Consider the following 16,433-nt stretch of genomic DNA (forward strand, 5'->3'; position numbering starts at 1 on the left):
TCTCCCACAAACTCGCAGCTATTATTTTAATCCCAATTCTGACATGGTGCCTCAATCTTAATTTCTGACAAAGCCAAAGTCCTACTGGATTCCAGTAGAGTAAATAGGGAACTATTTTTTTTATTATTACTCCCAAGCAGCAGTCGATTGGGAATCTCCCCCCTTTTCTCAGTGTTGAAAAAGCACAAGGCTTTCTGGTTTCCAGAAGTTGGACTTGCATCACTCTCTACTCTCTCATAGTAAGTATTCGTATCTCTCAATTGTAACCACAAAATTGATTCTTTCCTCTTTTTTTTTTCATTACGAGCATCAACAAGTAAAACTCTTAATTAGTTCAGTATCAGTCCCTTCGGAAGTATGGTACTGTTCTGACAATGTTAGATATAAAAAATGCTTTTAATAGTGCCCAATGACACTTGATTCTCGAAGCACTTAGACGAAGAAACATCTCCCCGTACTTACTGCGAATTATTCAAAATTATTTTCAGGATAGATATTTGGTAATTGAAGATGAATTACGACAGCTCTCTTGCGGGGTCCCACAAGGGAGTGTCCTGGCGCCGTTTTTATGGATAGTGCTCTATGACTCTGTCGTCAAGGGAGCTCTGCCAATGAGTAGCGTTCTATCGGCTTATGCCGATGATATAGCCGTAGCAACATCGGAGCGCAGCGCATGGGCCATTGGGGACAGAGCGACTGCAGCGGTGCGATACACGGTACAGCGAATTGAGGCCCTAAATTTGTTCGTTGAGGCTACCAAAACAGCAGTAGTTCTACTATTCTGTGAAAAGGCTGACTTAAATGTACTTGTGAAGGTGAAGGGAACTGTGCACACGCCATCGAAGCACGAAAAGTATCTGGGGGTTTGGCTTGACAGGGGTCTGAAATTTGCTCATCATATTAAAATGACTATGGCCAAAACAAGACAGATGGCCGGTCTCCTGACCAAGGTAATGCCTCTACATGGTGGGTGCTCCTTTAGGAAAAGACGCGTGCTTGCCTCTGTTACAACTAGTATATTAACATATGCGGCTCCTGTTTGGGTTAGTGCGATTGAAGTTAAAACTAATGTTGCGAAAGTAATTAGCGCTATGAGACCGGTTAAGATCAGAGTATGCTCGGCATATCGTACGGTGGCAAATGAGGCATTAGACGTTTTAACAGATATTCCGCCAGCTGACCTGCTAGTACGAATGGTTGCAGATAGATATAACTTACAGGATCCGGTGCTCGCACAAGAAAACCTAATGAGACGATGGAATCGGAGATGGATTGAAAATCCGAATAAAGTAGCAAAGTGGACAAGAACAATAATCCCAGACTTAGACGTGTGGTGCCAACGGTCGTTTGGTTATCCCAATTTTTTCACGACACAATTATTGACTGGGCACGGTGTTTTCAGTAAATACATGTTTAAATTGCATCTCTGTGATTCACCAATGTGTGGTTATTGCGGTCTAACTGACACAGCAGAACACGTGTTATTTCACTGCCAACGATGGGATCGGGCGCGCCGGGATCTATTCACAGTGATCGGCGGTCCGTGCCTACCTGGGGAGCTAGTTGGGGTTCTTTTGGAGGAGCGGAGGTACTGGAGGGCCTTCGAAATTTTTGCGGAAACAGTTTTATCAAAGAAGTGACGTGATTTTGCGTCCAAACAAATTATGGTTGGTCAGAACATTAATTTATGTTAATTTGTACATGTTTCTGATTACCCATAATACTCTTTACGGTTGGTCGGGTCATGGGAGAATTTGAGATTTTGCCCACAAGGTTTTTGCTCACTTCCAAGATTGGTCCATCGCGCTATAAATAAATATATGGATGTATAAATGTTTGAATATTTAAAATTGAATTTGGATATTTGTATGAATGTCTATATTTACAAATATGTACATGCATTGTTTGGAGGTACTCACTCGAGATTGCGACTTCCGTTCCTCACGGAGAGCTTTAATTGCACCTACGCAGTTCTGTTACGTAAACAAGTGCTGTAATGTGCGCGATGAGTCATCTTTCCAATTTTTTATCTTGTTCTGACTTCTGGATTTCCGACCGCTTCCTGTTCGATGCCAGTGCGAACTTTAGTGTTGTGCGTATTGTACGCGTGCTGAGTTTTCTAATCAGTTTTTTATATTGACTGTTTTCCTTTAAAATGGGTATCTTAGACAACCATATTGAAAATACCTACTCGGAGAGAAACGGAAACATTTACCTTCAGATAGATCCACTCGCTATTCATGGTTTTCTTATAGTTGCCCTTTTTACACTGTTTATATTATACTTAGTGAGAAAATGGTGTGTACGTAATGAACATCGACACGTACAAAGTGAAACGGCCCTGCGGGCCCTTTCAGCGACCGGGGCTTCCTCGGTTTGCTAAGGCGTTTTTGGGTGAGTGGCAATGCAGTGTAGCTATATATGTGATTTATGTGATAGAGTTCGTGGTTGTTTCCTTCTAAAATGCCTGTTCAGGAGAGGGGTAGAGGTTTCTCTTCCCCTCCCCTTGTTAACGCAGGGGATCTGTCTGTGGATCTGGGGCTTGACGCTCCCCCGTACCCGAGTTAGCCGGCAAATTGCTAGAGATAGTCGGTTACCCTTTGACCCCGTAGACTGCCACCTAGGTGACTTTCTCGGGCTTCTCCCCCCCACCTTCGGGTGGGAATGGCATCCCCTGATGTTGCCGCTCCTATGTGCCTGCGTCCTCGGTCGTTAGCCCACATCCTGTCGCGGCGGCAACGCGGCGACAGATCAAGCGGGATCGTTGACGTGTCTGGTTTCGTGATTCCCGCGCCCCCCAGGATCCCGGAATGCGGACCTTGAGTCCGCGCATCCGGCCCTGGTGGTTGGCGGGGGCTGAAAGCGGGCCGGACCGGAGGAGCAAGTCAAAATTAGACTAGTGCTTCGGAAGGGGTTGGCCGGCCGCGTCCCTCGCTACTTGTAGGGAGGGGGGCTGCAAAGTCTGGGTCCCATGAGTGCAGCGGGTAGGACTTGGAGCGTCGGCGTTACACAGGACTCCTCGGAGTCCTGGCCGAGTGCCACCTGGAATCCCCCGCACACTCACGGGAGGCAACCTTCCGCTCCAGAGGCTCCAGTGCTGACGGACCCTTCGGGGTACGGATTCCCATCCTCAGAGCTGCTGGGAGGTTTAAATCCCTCCTGGCGGGGGATAGGTACTCCGGAGGCAACGGGGTACTCCTATGAGGGTGGGGTCCGGCTGGACACTGCTGCGGGGGGCCCTCTCGCCTGACGAGGTAATGGCCGTAGGCTGACCGTTGGGTGGGAATTAAACTCGGACAAAAGGGGATGCGTAGTGCGGATGCATCTCAAGGGGAGTGTCGTTAGTGTTTGGCGGGCCTACCGTCATAGGCCAAACCCACATACCCAGTCACACTCCCAGACCGAGGTCTCCGGGCTTGCCCGGGACGTTCCACTCGGTCTGGGCCGCGATTGGTATCTGGTACCTGGGAGTGGGCCTGGAAAACCCCCCCCGGGGCCCGCCGGATCCCCCTCAATCCAGTGCGGGAGAAAGCAGATTTTCACTTCCGTTTTAAACAAAAAAAAAAAGTCCCTTCGGATCCTCAGTCCAGATTTATTCTGTAGCTGGCACCGTGCAGCCTGGTACCTCTCTTTATATAACTCATTCAGTCCATTCTCTATTTATTTCTCTCTACTTTTTTGAACTCATAGCTTAGTTTTTTCTCGTTTTTTCTTAAACTCCTCATTCTCAAACACTGTGTCCAAACTATCCTATTCCGATGAGCGCCCCTTGGAATTGATCAGCAAAGCGCATTTGAATATGATAAAAAGGGCTTCGCTTGCTCCAGTGTTCAAGTAGAGTAGATTTTCTTTCTTTATTTTATTAAAAGGGCACTGTTTAGGGATTTTTCGGTGAAGAGTTTGCTTTAATATGGCACTTTCACTCGGCGCAGGGAATTTTTGAAAAAAAGGTGGAAAAAGGGGAGGAGCCTTTGTCAATTGTTGACAGATGGTCCAATCCTCATCTGGTTTGGATACACTGGCTGATTTTTAACGCAGAATTGATTTCGGAAATAAAAAAAATAGGGGTGCCATTTGAAAAGTTTTATCTACGGGGGAAAGGAAACTCCCTGCTCCCCTTTGCCGTTCCGGGAAAAATTTCCAATGCGCCAAAAGGTGTCACCCTCGATGGAGACAAACACGTATTCAACCTTTTTTCAAAGTACATACCAACGCGCTTAGAAGATAGTCGTGTGCCTCCTTTTTCGTGAGACACCCTGTGTAGTAGGATTATAACCTCATTTTGTGTTCTAATGAAATCTAAGGAAGTATTTTCCTCTACCTTATCCTACTGTTCCTAGATTCCTCAAATAAGACAAATACTAAGAGCAAGGCTGTTGTGATGAAGTTAGTTGCTCTCATTTTTCATGTTTACTGTGCTGCATTGTGTTGGTTTTTTTCCCCCTGGACAGTGTATTTCAAACTTGTGGTATACTATTCTTGGTTCGAAGCACTATTCTTGTTTCCTCCAATACTTTAAGTTTATTACACTTTCGTTACCTGTTTCATATTATTCCTAAGGTTCACTTAAAAATTTATTCTAGTTTCATTCACAACTTTAATTGAATTGCATTTTGCAAAAAGAAACCGAGAGCATAACAATGTTGCCAGGATTGTACAACTTACATTCTTTGCAATAAAATACTGAAACCATGTCAACAATTAATTTTACCAAGGTAATTTTGGTCTTGAATTTATAATTTATCGAGAGTAAAGATAAAACTTGTTGAGATGATCACTAATCAGTTTATATTTGCCGGGTGAAAAAAGTTGCACATCTCAGCAACAGTGGAATGCTCTCGGCTCTTTCATGCAAAATGCAATCCAATTTTAGGACAAGAATTGTTTCACTTGAATACAAGGAAGGAAAAATAAAATGTAAAGTATTTTTCCTCTTACATCATCAGTAATTCAGTGTATCAGATCCTTAAACTGTACCTCCTTAACATTATCTCAGTAGGTCCAGACTATCCCAGCTATTTTCGACTGTCCCTTTTCTTCACTAGCATAGTTCTCCTTTATATGTGTACTATGCACTTCGCAATAGTTTTTCCAATTGTTTTAATGGGCTTGATGTGATATATAAGCAAAATATATCATCAAAATACATATCAAACGATCAATTGTGAAAAATTGACAATTGAGAGAAAAATAGATTTTTTCCTCTTTTGTAGGAATTAATTGCTCACATTCAGCCAAGAGTGTCATAAAAGATTCTTTATTTACAAAGAATCAACTTAAGAAAAAGTATTGAAGCAAGAAGAGCAAGTTCCTACTTCATTTTTGGTTTGATAAATAAGGTGAGAATGACCGGGACAGTTTGGACTGAGCTGATAATTTTTTTCATTCTACATGGCTCAGAATTCCTTTATTTGTTACTATTGAAGCATAACCAAACCAAACACATGTTCCTACATGCTATGAGCAATAAAAGAATCACGAGCTTTAGTCGAGATGAAAAAATACTTTTTTGAAAAAAATTGGAGATTGAAAGTTGAAAGTTACTTGGAATGGCTCTGCTTCAGCTATGCCGCCAGATGAGACTGGGAAATATTTAACCTGTGTTGTGAACAAAATTATCCTCCACAAATGCTGTCATGACAGTAAACAGGCCTTAAGCTAGAATTTTTCACACTGCAGGAAAACTATTTTGAGTGCAACTCCAGTTCAGTTGCTCTCTTACAATCGCTTCTTCTGAATGGTGAGAATGGTACAGAAAATTCTTACCATTAGAGATCCATCAAGCTACGAATTGAAAGAGGTCGTCTTGTGGTACAATAACGGAGAAGAATTTTGGCAATATCACATGTATATTGCTAAGGCCGACAGTCAATAGTAAAAGTCTAGAGTAAAAAGACACACAATTGATCCAATTAGAGATGAGAATGCATGAACAAAGTTTAAAATCAAAAATATTAATTGTCCTATTATATAATCAATATTGAGGGAAAAACAGCAGACTAACGAAAATACTCTAAGGACCTACATAGATGTTAGGTATTAGAGGTGTCGTCAGCCAAGTTGACGGTTGTTTACTTTCGGGTTGCAGGCGTTTTCGCGTCACTACTATCCTTATGAAAACATCTGGCTCTCTCAGAAGCAAGAACACAAGCTTAGGGGTCATTCCATATAGAACCTACCAACCATGCAACCGCCCGACTCGGATTTTGATGATACATTTTTTTCTTGATCAGACCACCAAATAATGAACTTTTGCAAAATATTAGGTCTCAAATCGAAAAACTCACTGAGATATGAACTTTGGAAGTTTTAAGAATTTTCAAGAAAGAGACGTTTCGAACTTCCGAGAAAGAGAGGGTCATTTTCCCCTAAAAAATTCACCCCTGGCCCATTTTTCGTCGGATTGAAGTGAAAATTTGACACAATGTCCATGAAAGTATGTAAATTTGAGAATAAAATGCATAAAATGTTTGACTTCACTCATTGATGTGTTGCGGTTGATTGTTCGTTGTGATTTTGTCTGATTTTAGCGACAAAACCTTCCCCTCTTCAAATGCTCATATCTTTTGAGCTGCAAGTTATTTTTTGCTCCAATTTTTTTTAAAATGCTCCTAAGAGTATTAGAAAGACGCTTAAAGAACAATTCTGATGGCGTTTTGGGCTTTAGTATCTTTTTTTTCACTTTTGTCCGAAAAAGGCCTAAAAAACTGGAAATAACACCAACATTGTTCCGATAATCGACCATTACCCTGAAAAGTCAACTCAAAAATCGCTCAATTTTTGCCTGAATGGTCCTTACTGAGTGTACAATATGTTTGAAAAATAAAATCAATGGTATTTCGGGTTGAAATATCTTTAACTTCGAGTTTCTTCCGAAAAGAGGCCAGCAAAACTGAAAAACACTGAAATTACACCAATTATCGGCGCTAACGTTGGAGTAGCAACTCAAAAATTGCTCACATTTATACTGGATGGTTCTCACTGCATGTGAAATGCGTCTGTGGAATAAAAGTGATGGTATGTTGGGTTTCCATAATCCTTTTCCCAACATTTTTACTCAAGAGAGGCTCGCTCAACTGAAAAAAGCGCTAGGAAAATCTCATTAACCGACCATTACATTGAAAAAACAATTGATTGGGGGCCCAGATTTTTCACCAAAGGACTCTTGTTGTATGGGAAGCACACTAACTTGAGGAGTGAATATAGTGTATTCTTGGTTGTAGTAGTTTTCCCCTTCCCTCCAATCTTTACGATCGGCTTCAAAGTAAGGAAATAAAACTGTAGGTATCTCTTAACTGATATGCATCTGTTATGGAATATGAGTATGTCACGGGTGTTAGACTCAAATTCGGGTTGAAAGTTCGTGAGACCGTTCGGCACCAGTTGATTTTTAATAAAAGGTAGAATCAACAAACTACTAGAATGGATTGAGAATTATAGACACTGAATTTTTGGAGATGAAATTTAGAGTTAAACTGAGTCAAAAGAGAGAGCACAGAATCACAAGAGTTAAACAGTAAAGAAAATAGTCACTCAGAAAATGTGCAAGAAGGCGAGAGTGGGCACAAATGTACTTGTACGGGTCTAGATGGTAAAGAACCTGGGGTCTAAGAGATGAGAAAAGACTGACAGACCTAGATTTGAGGGCAGCGCACGCTTATATAGACTTGCTGAGGTCACGGGTGGTGAGACAACAAGCCTACACAAGATTGGCTGGCTATAATCTATGTAGTTATCAGCTGCAAGTTTAGTAATTAAATTTATGGGTGATTCTTGGTGATGGCTGGGAGATAGGGGTGAAGAAGACAAAAGTGAACGAAATCCAGCCATCACTAATGAGTGTTCTAAAATTAATAAGAAATATTCGAAAATGTAAGGCAAAAAGATGAGAAGGTGTTGACAGCATCCCTATTCACATTAAATGTGATTTACTGACTCCTGGATGGCATCATAATGAGGTTAATAACTTTCAAATGTATTCTGAAATAAAAATAAATGGAAAAGATAAAAAGTTCTAATAGGAATTATCAGCACATTAAATTGTTAAAAATTGAGGGAGGTTATTCATGCTGACTAGAGTTGAAGTATTGTAATTATAGTTTTGAAAAATTGAGTTACCTATTTATTTCCTCAACATCTCAAGCAAGGGTTTCACTCTTAAAGGGTGGGAAAAAATATGTACAAAAATCATGTATTTGGATATTTTGCGTTAAAAAAATAGAATGTTATCAATGAAGTACGTAACTGTAAGGTTTGCCCTTGATTCACTCAATTCAGAACTTAGTTGCTTTTTCAACTCAAAGCATTAAATTTACTTCAAAAAACTTTTTAATATTCAGATCTATAAATTAGACTATTGCTGATATAGATCACGATCTTGATTGCCCTGAATAATTACTCTAAACCAGAGTAAGTTAAAGTTATGCTAGAAATCTCAACAAATTCGTTGTTGCGTGTGTGCATGATAGGCATTGGTTCTTTGGGCTTGTTCTATCCAAATCAGAGGAAGAAAACGACTTTGAAATTTCATTTATGTATCCATCCGCGTCCGTGAATTAAACAGTTTTTTGGAGTAAATTTAATGCTTCGAGTTGAAAAAGCAACTAAGTTTTGAATTGAGTAAATCAAGGGCAAACCTTACAGTTACTTTATTGATAACATTCTATTTTTTTATCGCAAAATATCTAAATACATGATTTTTGTACATATTTTTTCCCTCCCTTTGAGAGTGAATCCCTTGCTATATTCACTCCTCAAGTTAGTGTGCTTCCCATACAACAAGAGTCCTTTGGTGAAAAATCTGGGCCCCCAATCAATTGTTTTTTCAATGTAATGGTCGGTTAATGAGATTTTCCTAGCGCTTTTTTCAGTTGAGCGAGCCTCTCTTGAGTAAAAATGTTGGGAAAAGGGTTATGGAAACCCAACATACCATCACTTTTATTCCACAGACGCATTTCACATGCAGTGAGAACCATCCAGTATAAATGTGAGCAATTTTTGAGTTGCTACTCCAACGTTAGCGCCGATAATTGGTGTAATTTCAGTGTTTTTCAGTTTTGCTGGCCTCTTTTCGGAAGAAACTCGAAGTTAAAGATATTTCAACCCGAAATACCATTGATTTTATTTTTCAAACATATTGTACACTCAGTAAGGACCATTCAGGCAAAAATTGAGCGATTTTTGAGTTGACTTTTCAGGGTAATGGTCGATTATCGGAACAATGTTGGTGTTATTTCCAGTTTTTTAGGCCTTTTTCGGACAAAAGTGAAAAAAAAGATACTAAAGCCCAAAACGCCATCAGAATTGTTCTTTAAGCGTCTTTCTAATACTCTTAGGAGCATTTTAAAAAAAATTGGAGCAAAAAATAACTTGCAGCTCAAAAGTTATGAGCATTTGAAGAGGGGAAGGTTTTGTCGCTAAAATCAGACAAAATCACAACGAACAATCAACCGCAACACATCAATGAGTGAAGTCAAACATTTTATGCATTTTATTCTCAAATTTACATACTTTCATGGACATTGTGTCAAATTTTCACTTCAATCCGACGAAAAATGGGCCAGGGGTGAATTTTTTAGGGGAAAATGACCCTCTCTTTCTCGGAAGTTCGAAACGTCTCTTTCTTGAAAATTCTTAAAACTTCCAAAGTTCATATCTCAGTGAGTTTTTCGATTTGAGACCTAATATTTTGCAAAAGTTCATTATTTGGTGGTCTGATCAAGAAAAAAATGTATCATCAAAATCCGAGTCGGGCGGTTGCATGGCTGGTAGGTTCTATGTGGAATGACCCTTAGATAAGTTTTTTAATACTTTCAAACCTTGAAACACTTTAATTTTTAGCCACACAGAAATCACAACCACAAAAAAGTCACAAATCATAACTGATAAGTAGTTTTTTTACGATACGATCATGAGACTGATGTTTTCAATGTGGATAGTAGCGAGCGCTACTTTGTTCAGAGGCCCAAATTTGTCGTTGGTGCTTGCAAACCGAAAGTAAACAACCGTCAACTTAGCTGACGACACCTCTTCTTTTTCATTTTCTACAAAATGAGTGCAACCAAGAATACAAATGCTTTCCTGTGATCGAAAGCAAAAAAAAGTGGAAGAAGAAAAAAACATTCTTGCTTTCAAGATGAGTTCCAACTTTCATCAAGTTTTCTAGTTATTGATTCTTCTTTCATTTCTGTTTTTATGTCTTTTTTTCTTTCATTTTTCTTGATTAAAAATTATATTTAATGGGAAGCCTCTTTGTTCTGAGATTATGCAAATAAAAGGCATGACGTAAAAGCGAATAAAATACCTGCAGGTTAGGAGAGAAGTTAAAACCAGCATCGACGGGTGTGATTTTCTAACTTGAGAGGGCCCCACATCAGAGTCATTAAATCATTCTCTAATGTTGACCTCATGGTAAAGCAAAAAGGAAAATTCAAGCAAGATGAACAAAATATTTTCATTCCTTCTGAGCACCTTTCCTTCTTTAGGTTCCATTTTGGAAGACAAAAGGCTGCACTCAGCCTCAGTTAAGGATTCAATTTCTGATTTAAATAGTTTACTGAAAAGATAAAAGAAAACCAAATAATAACAAAGAATGTAAAGGATTAAAAAGATTGATAGAAAAAGAGTCACAACAATGCTTTAATGTAAAAATTGAGGTAGGTATCTCCTCATATATGTTGATGGGAAATTACAACCTTTTTCTACCAAAAAGTTTCTCCATTTTATTTTTCTGCAACTAATGAAAATGATCTGTAACAGAAAATTCTCTGTTTCTCTTATCCTCAACATTGCAATAGCTTGAGGAACTTTTAAATTGAACCACCCCCCCCCCCCCCCAGGGCTTCCTCTTGTAAAGTAAGGGCACATGATCCTTTTCTGAATTCTATGGTGGATCAGCATAGAGAAAAAAAAGGAGGTGTTTGCATTTCATGCATCTTGGAATTTTTTTGATGACGTAGGTCGGTACGGCAACTTTTATCAGCCATTTTCTTGGAAATGGTGTAGTTTATGGAAAAAATGCATACTACATAAAATATTTGAAATAATATCATCAGTTGATTTAAGCAAAAAAATTGGATGTTACGGTCCGTTTTTCATACTTTGAATTCCAGATTTTACTGACCAGGTTGTACCGACCTAATTGATGCAGTCCTGGTGCTCTGCGTTTGTATGTAAATAAGCGCGCAAATCCATGGCGGCAAACGGAAACTTGATTTGAACTTGTGCCCTCGATTTTTACACATTTCTTGTTCTGAACTCATTTAAGTCACTAAAATGAACAAATAAATAAAGTTGGGATGGTACTTGTTGTAATACACCTATTCTGGCTTGATAACAAGCAAGGATCTCAGGTAAAGTTAGTTTTTCTTCTGCTCATGGTGGTCCTGCTGGTTCAAACAGGCCGTTACAGTGCTAGATGACTATTACTCCCAAATGAGATTAATCGGTCGATGACAGACCAAAAATAACTTGGGTAAAGTTGCTTAAAAAAATATATATGGGTAAGTGAATTTGAGCAAAAATCAACCTAGAATACTTTGTTTATGCAATTTTATTCAGTTCCCTCCCTATACTTGAATTTCAAATTTGTACCAATTTCGCCGCCAATCCTCTAGCCAATCGGAGAGTTTGTATGAATTCGCACCATTTTCTTCTTCTGGCGCTCCGTCTTAATGTCTTTATTTCTTTGTCATAGAATGGTATGTTAGGTTAAAAGATGTTACTTACTCATTTAATTTTTTTCAGACGATGCTGGTGTGTCTCCTTGATTAGTTTGGCTGATTTTGATGGCTGGATTTGCTTGATTGGCATATCCTTCATCTAAAAAATTAGAAACTTAGAGATAAAATGGATTTTAGTTGTGGAGGCACAGTTCCACTATTCAGCCATTGCCAAAAATTATAGCAAAAAAATACTGATGCATCAGATGAGCCAAGATAAAGGCCTAAACAAAAACCGTCTAGCAATAAAATTGCTTCCTTAATTTTGCCCCCCCCCCCCCCCACCCAAAAAAAAAAGTAAATAAAGTACATAGAACACTGCATAGATGTTTCGGCAAATGTGGGCGGTTCAAAGTAATAAAAACACATGCCAGCTTCTCAAAAAAGAAAAAAAAATTGGAAAGGGTCACAAAAGAATGGAATACACAATGCACATTGAACCCTGTGTGCATGCAAATAAAATACTTCGGCGACTTGAGATAAGGAACCTCAAGAATGGTTTGATAATTCATATTGCTATACCCCTTCCCTTAAACTTAGAGAGGCTGATAAGATGTGAGTAATTTGAAATAAAATGGAAATAGTCATCAGTCAAGCCAAGGGTCACAGTTTTAAATTTAAATTCAAAGATTAATTTTGAGAAAATTACCTGACTTGGGAGACAGTATGTGGCATGATCAATGATTTTGAAATCATCTGACGATGCTTGGAAACCAGTTGAAGCCATGTGACTTCCCGAATTTGAAGCAAAGAAAATTACTAAAATTAGGACCCTCACAATAAGGGTGAGAGGATGTGCAAGTTGTAGTGCTGAATCCACATTGACCTGGAGGGAAACCACAGACAGAAAAACCAAAAATTAGAATTAGTGTTAGAAAATTAACTTCGAGTTTCAGAGCAATACTTAGCTGGGGTTCTGCTGAGAGAACTGCATTAGTTTGGCTCTTTTCGGAGCAGGTAAGAAGATCACACTCAGTAAGTAAACCCAGCTTAGTATCCCATGAAATCCTCACCAACCCTAAATTGACCTCATGGATAAAATCATTTTTCCCTCTTGTGAACATAATTTTTTTTCCAATTTAAAGGTCACTTTGCCTTGACCCAATGCTTTTGCCTTGTTCTTTCTCTGACTATGAGTACCCTGAGCTGATCGTATTCAATGATGGTTCAATGTATCCTTTGGTTCAATCAAAAGTATAGGAAAAACCTTCAACAAAAATTGAGGATTAAAGTTAGAAAAGTTGGAAAGCAAGAAATTCCTAACAATTTCAATTTCATTGCCATGTGGTACTTTAAAGAATAAAGAATCAACCACAAAAACCCTTTCCCACGGATTACTCGATTGACTTTTGAGGCTATGTTTACAAGTTGAACCAATCTTTATTGATACAATCTCAGCAATAGAATGCCTGTTTGGTGTATCCAATACTATTCATAGGAGAAACTAGGGCTATTGCAAAGAGGGCAGGAAAATGAAGAGGATAAATCCTTCCGGGAAAAAACAGTATATCAGATCTGCAGAAAGCAGTTCTTACTGGAAAGGACACACAGCGAAGCCACCACTTTGAGTTTACTCCTGAAATTTCAATTCACCTTGGCAATGTTTTTTGGAAATTTGAGATGAAAAATGGATGGAGGTGGATATTTTTCATCTAGAATTGATCAAAAATTGCCGATTTAGTGGCTAGTCGAACAGAATGTTTGGGGGACCGATTTCCAGCATCGTTCTTACTGCTTAAAGCTCCTACTATCTTTTAACCATGAAGCCAAGCTGGTTAAAATATATGATAAAAACCTATACTTACAAAAAATAAAGGGAGGTTTCCAAATTTGATAGAGATGATTCTGCAGAGCTTCTGGCCAGCTAAATTCGTTCTCATGGTTAAGATTAAGAGTGCCTCATCTAGAGCAATGTTGCGCTTCCTTGCAGATACTTTTTACAATTCATGGAATCCGAAGTTACGTGAAATCTCTGTGAAAAACGAAACTTTGGTTACTTCAGCAGAAGGTTTCTTCATGGACAGGAAAAGAAACAGGACAAGAAAAAACACCAAAAACATAGTCCAAACACTAGAAGTAACAGTAGTAGTAGGATAAAGCTCAGTTTACTCCAAACTACCGGGAAATCTGTGTTGGAATATTACTGTCTAAACTGAACACTCGCTCCCCTCAGCCTTGCCCTCAAACTCATCATGGATCATTTTGTGATTTCAATTTCAATTTGTGGGCTTTGAATTTCCTGCAGAATGGTTGCAGTTATGACTACTTTGTTGGATGAAAATTTTTACTGTGTAATAAAGATGGGAAATATTAAAACATCTCTATTTATCGACTCATGCACAGTGCCTCTAGAGCGGACGCATCATATGTTGAGACACATGTCAATCTGATTACCTCCGCATCAGCGCCACTCAACAGGTTGATACTAGCAGTCAGATGACACCACTGATGAGTGGTGACCTAAGCGATACTTAACTTTTGTCTCAAAGTACGATGTGTCAGCTCTACCTCCTTCCTTATCAGCATCGACAGAGAGGCAGAGAACATGCATCAGAGTAAATTGCAGTTGAATAGACGCTGTAACGGCAGATACACATGTAATACATGTTTGCACATCAGCAGTAGCGTCGGCTTTAAATCCTCCATTGCTGTTGGACAAAGGCAGTGCAGGCACTTCCAAACCAAAAGTTAAGGACTGGTAACTTATTAGATGTACATTCTACCGTAAAGCTATTGTCACTGTTTATTCCGTTTTATGTTTGCTTCAGATAGAGGTGTCGTCAGATATGTTGGCCATTGCTTACTTTCAGTTTGCAAGCACAGATGACAAAGTTAGGCCTCAACACAGATCATCGTTCACTACAATCCACCTTAAAAGCATCCGTAACATGATCATATCGTCGAAGTTACAAGTTTTGAAAGTGGTAAAAACCCTATCAAAGCTTGTGTTCTTGCCTCTGAAAGTGTCGGATGTTTTCACATGGATAGTAGTGACACCAAAAACATGCAAACCGAAAGTAAACAACAGCCAACTTATCTGACCACACCTCTGAGAGGAAAAATTATGGGTAGGAATACTTATCTAAAGTAAGCACAAGCTGTTTAGTGAAATCTTCAGTTTATAAAATGGACACGATTAGAGTGAAATGGAATTGGATGAGTGGTCAGTTTCAAACCTGCAAGGTGACATCTTCCAGGTTGTGTTGTTACAATAACAGATAATGAATAACCCAGAGTCACCTATGCAATGACATGAGCAGTCAATTATGCTGCTCAACAGAAAAGACGCGACCACTTAGCAACAAAATTTCTCCATCACGTGAGTCGGCAAGATACAGGCTTTTTTTCCAGGACCAGCAAGCAGCCAATTAACTGGTTTCATTAAGAGAGGATAGAAGAATGATGCATCAATATTAATCAATTGCCTAACTCAATTTCACCACAAGATTTCAGTAGTAAGCCTACTGAAATCGTTACAGTTTAGCCACATCGACCGCTACTATCACGATCTGACATTCCCTGAAAATTTGGAATTACTAGGAGCGGTGGGGATCCCGTCAAGCCTACGTAGATCTCCAACAACGGAGAATGGGAGCCGCCAAAGTATCTTACACGAACCTGTTCAACTTTTGCATTACTTTGAGATATAATTAACAGTGACAAGAACAGTTTAATGCCACCACGGCTCTTAATAGAGTGAAAAAAGACAATGATGGAGAACATAGGAGATGCGCCGAGTAAAACCAGACATGACAATCAAAATAATATGAAAGCACATGGCAGTGCATGGGCTAGATACTTACTTGCTGCAACTACGCTCCATACGAGAAAATTACAGGAAAATGGGAGTTGATGTTAGAGATGGCTCGCTCTCACATTGCACATTCAATTTGGAAAACCAACGAAGCGAAAGGGATCTGATTCTAATTACGCAGCTGTGAAAAATCTTGAGTGGTGAATCAGGGAAAGCATGGCATGGCCGGAGCCGGACAAAACATAACCTGCAAAGTATGTTTGTGGAATGAATAGTACTCCAACTTTTCACCTTTGCGCAGGCGCAATGAAAAGGCGGGAAGTCTCAGTATGGCGCGAAGCGCAATATTTTTACACTGAATGATAGTGGAAGATGCAGCGGGAAATACGACTTTGCGGCTTTGTTCAAATCCATAGATTTAAACCATGTGCAGAAAACCGAACGCACACTGCAGGTGACGGCAGTGAACTAAGTCATTGATCAGTGGTATCAAACTTCTTAATTCCACTCTCAAAGACGTCTCTGACAGGTCACTTTTTTATTAATATAATTATGTTACCGGCAAACGTCGATTTTGTATTTTACCTCAAATACGACCGTTCTGTTTAACTTTTTTGTTCTTCTTCTTTTTTTTTACCGTATAGGTATGTAACGTTGATAGGCGGATTGTGGAGACCAGATTTTTACCGATTGAAGTAGTCTTTACTTCAGGAACATGCAAAACACTGACAAAGGCTACAAGTAAAGAGGAGGACAGCTGATAATTACATAACGACGGTGTAAGTCGGCAATCACATCCTGTAACTCGGTTTGCGACGTCGCAGCCTTCCTATCATACTTAATCTTTTAAACGGTAAACTACTCAAAGGCAATTCTTTAAAACTGCAGTGGTGTTTTTCCTCTGTGCGAAGAAAATTCTGCAAAAACTTCAAGGAATGATGTCAATTTGTTCTCCTTTA

General features: G+C 39.3%; 1 protein-coding gene across 2 annotated transcripts; it reads right to left on the reverse strand.

Annotated features, from left to right (window-relative positions):
* Positions 1-3,895: 3,895 nt before the first annotated feature.
* On the reverse strand, positions 3,896-15,665 carry LOC140224612 (uncharacterized). 2 transcript variants are annotated; one of them, XM_072300475.1, is made up of 6 exons: positions 15,524-15,665; positions 13,526-13,692; positions 12,370-12,546; positions 11,728-11,820; positions 10,304-10,555; positions 3,896-5,882 (listed from the first exon to the last, which is right to left on the reverse strand). In XM_072300475.1, the coding sequence occupies exons 2-4, from the start codon at positions 13,598-13,600 to the stop codon at positions 11,728-11,730; spliced, it is 345 nt and encodes a 114-aa protein (XP_072156576.1). In that variant the 5' UTR covers positions 13,601-13,692; positions 15,524-15,665; the 3' UTR covers positions 3,896-5,882; positions 10,304-10,555. The 2 variants fall into 2 exon arrangements, with proteins under 2 accessions (XP_072156576.1, XP_072156577.1); XM_072300476.1 differs by having other exon boundaries at positions 13,526-13,707.
* Positions 15,666-16,433: the final 768 nt, after the last annotated feature.

This window comes from Bemisia tabaci, chromosome 5 (genome assembly GCF_918797505.1).
Source record: "Bemisia tabaci chromosome 5, PGI_BMITA_v3".
NCBI lineage: Eukaryota > Metazoa > Arthropoda > Insecta > Hemiptera > Aleyrodidae > Bemisia > Bemisia tabaci.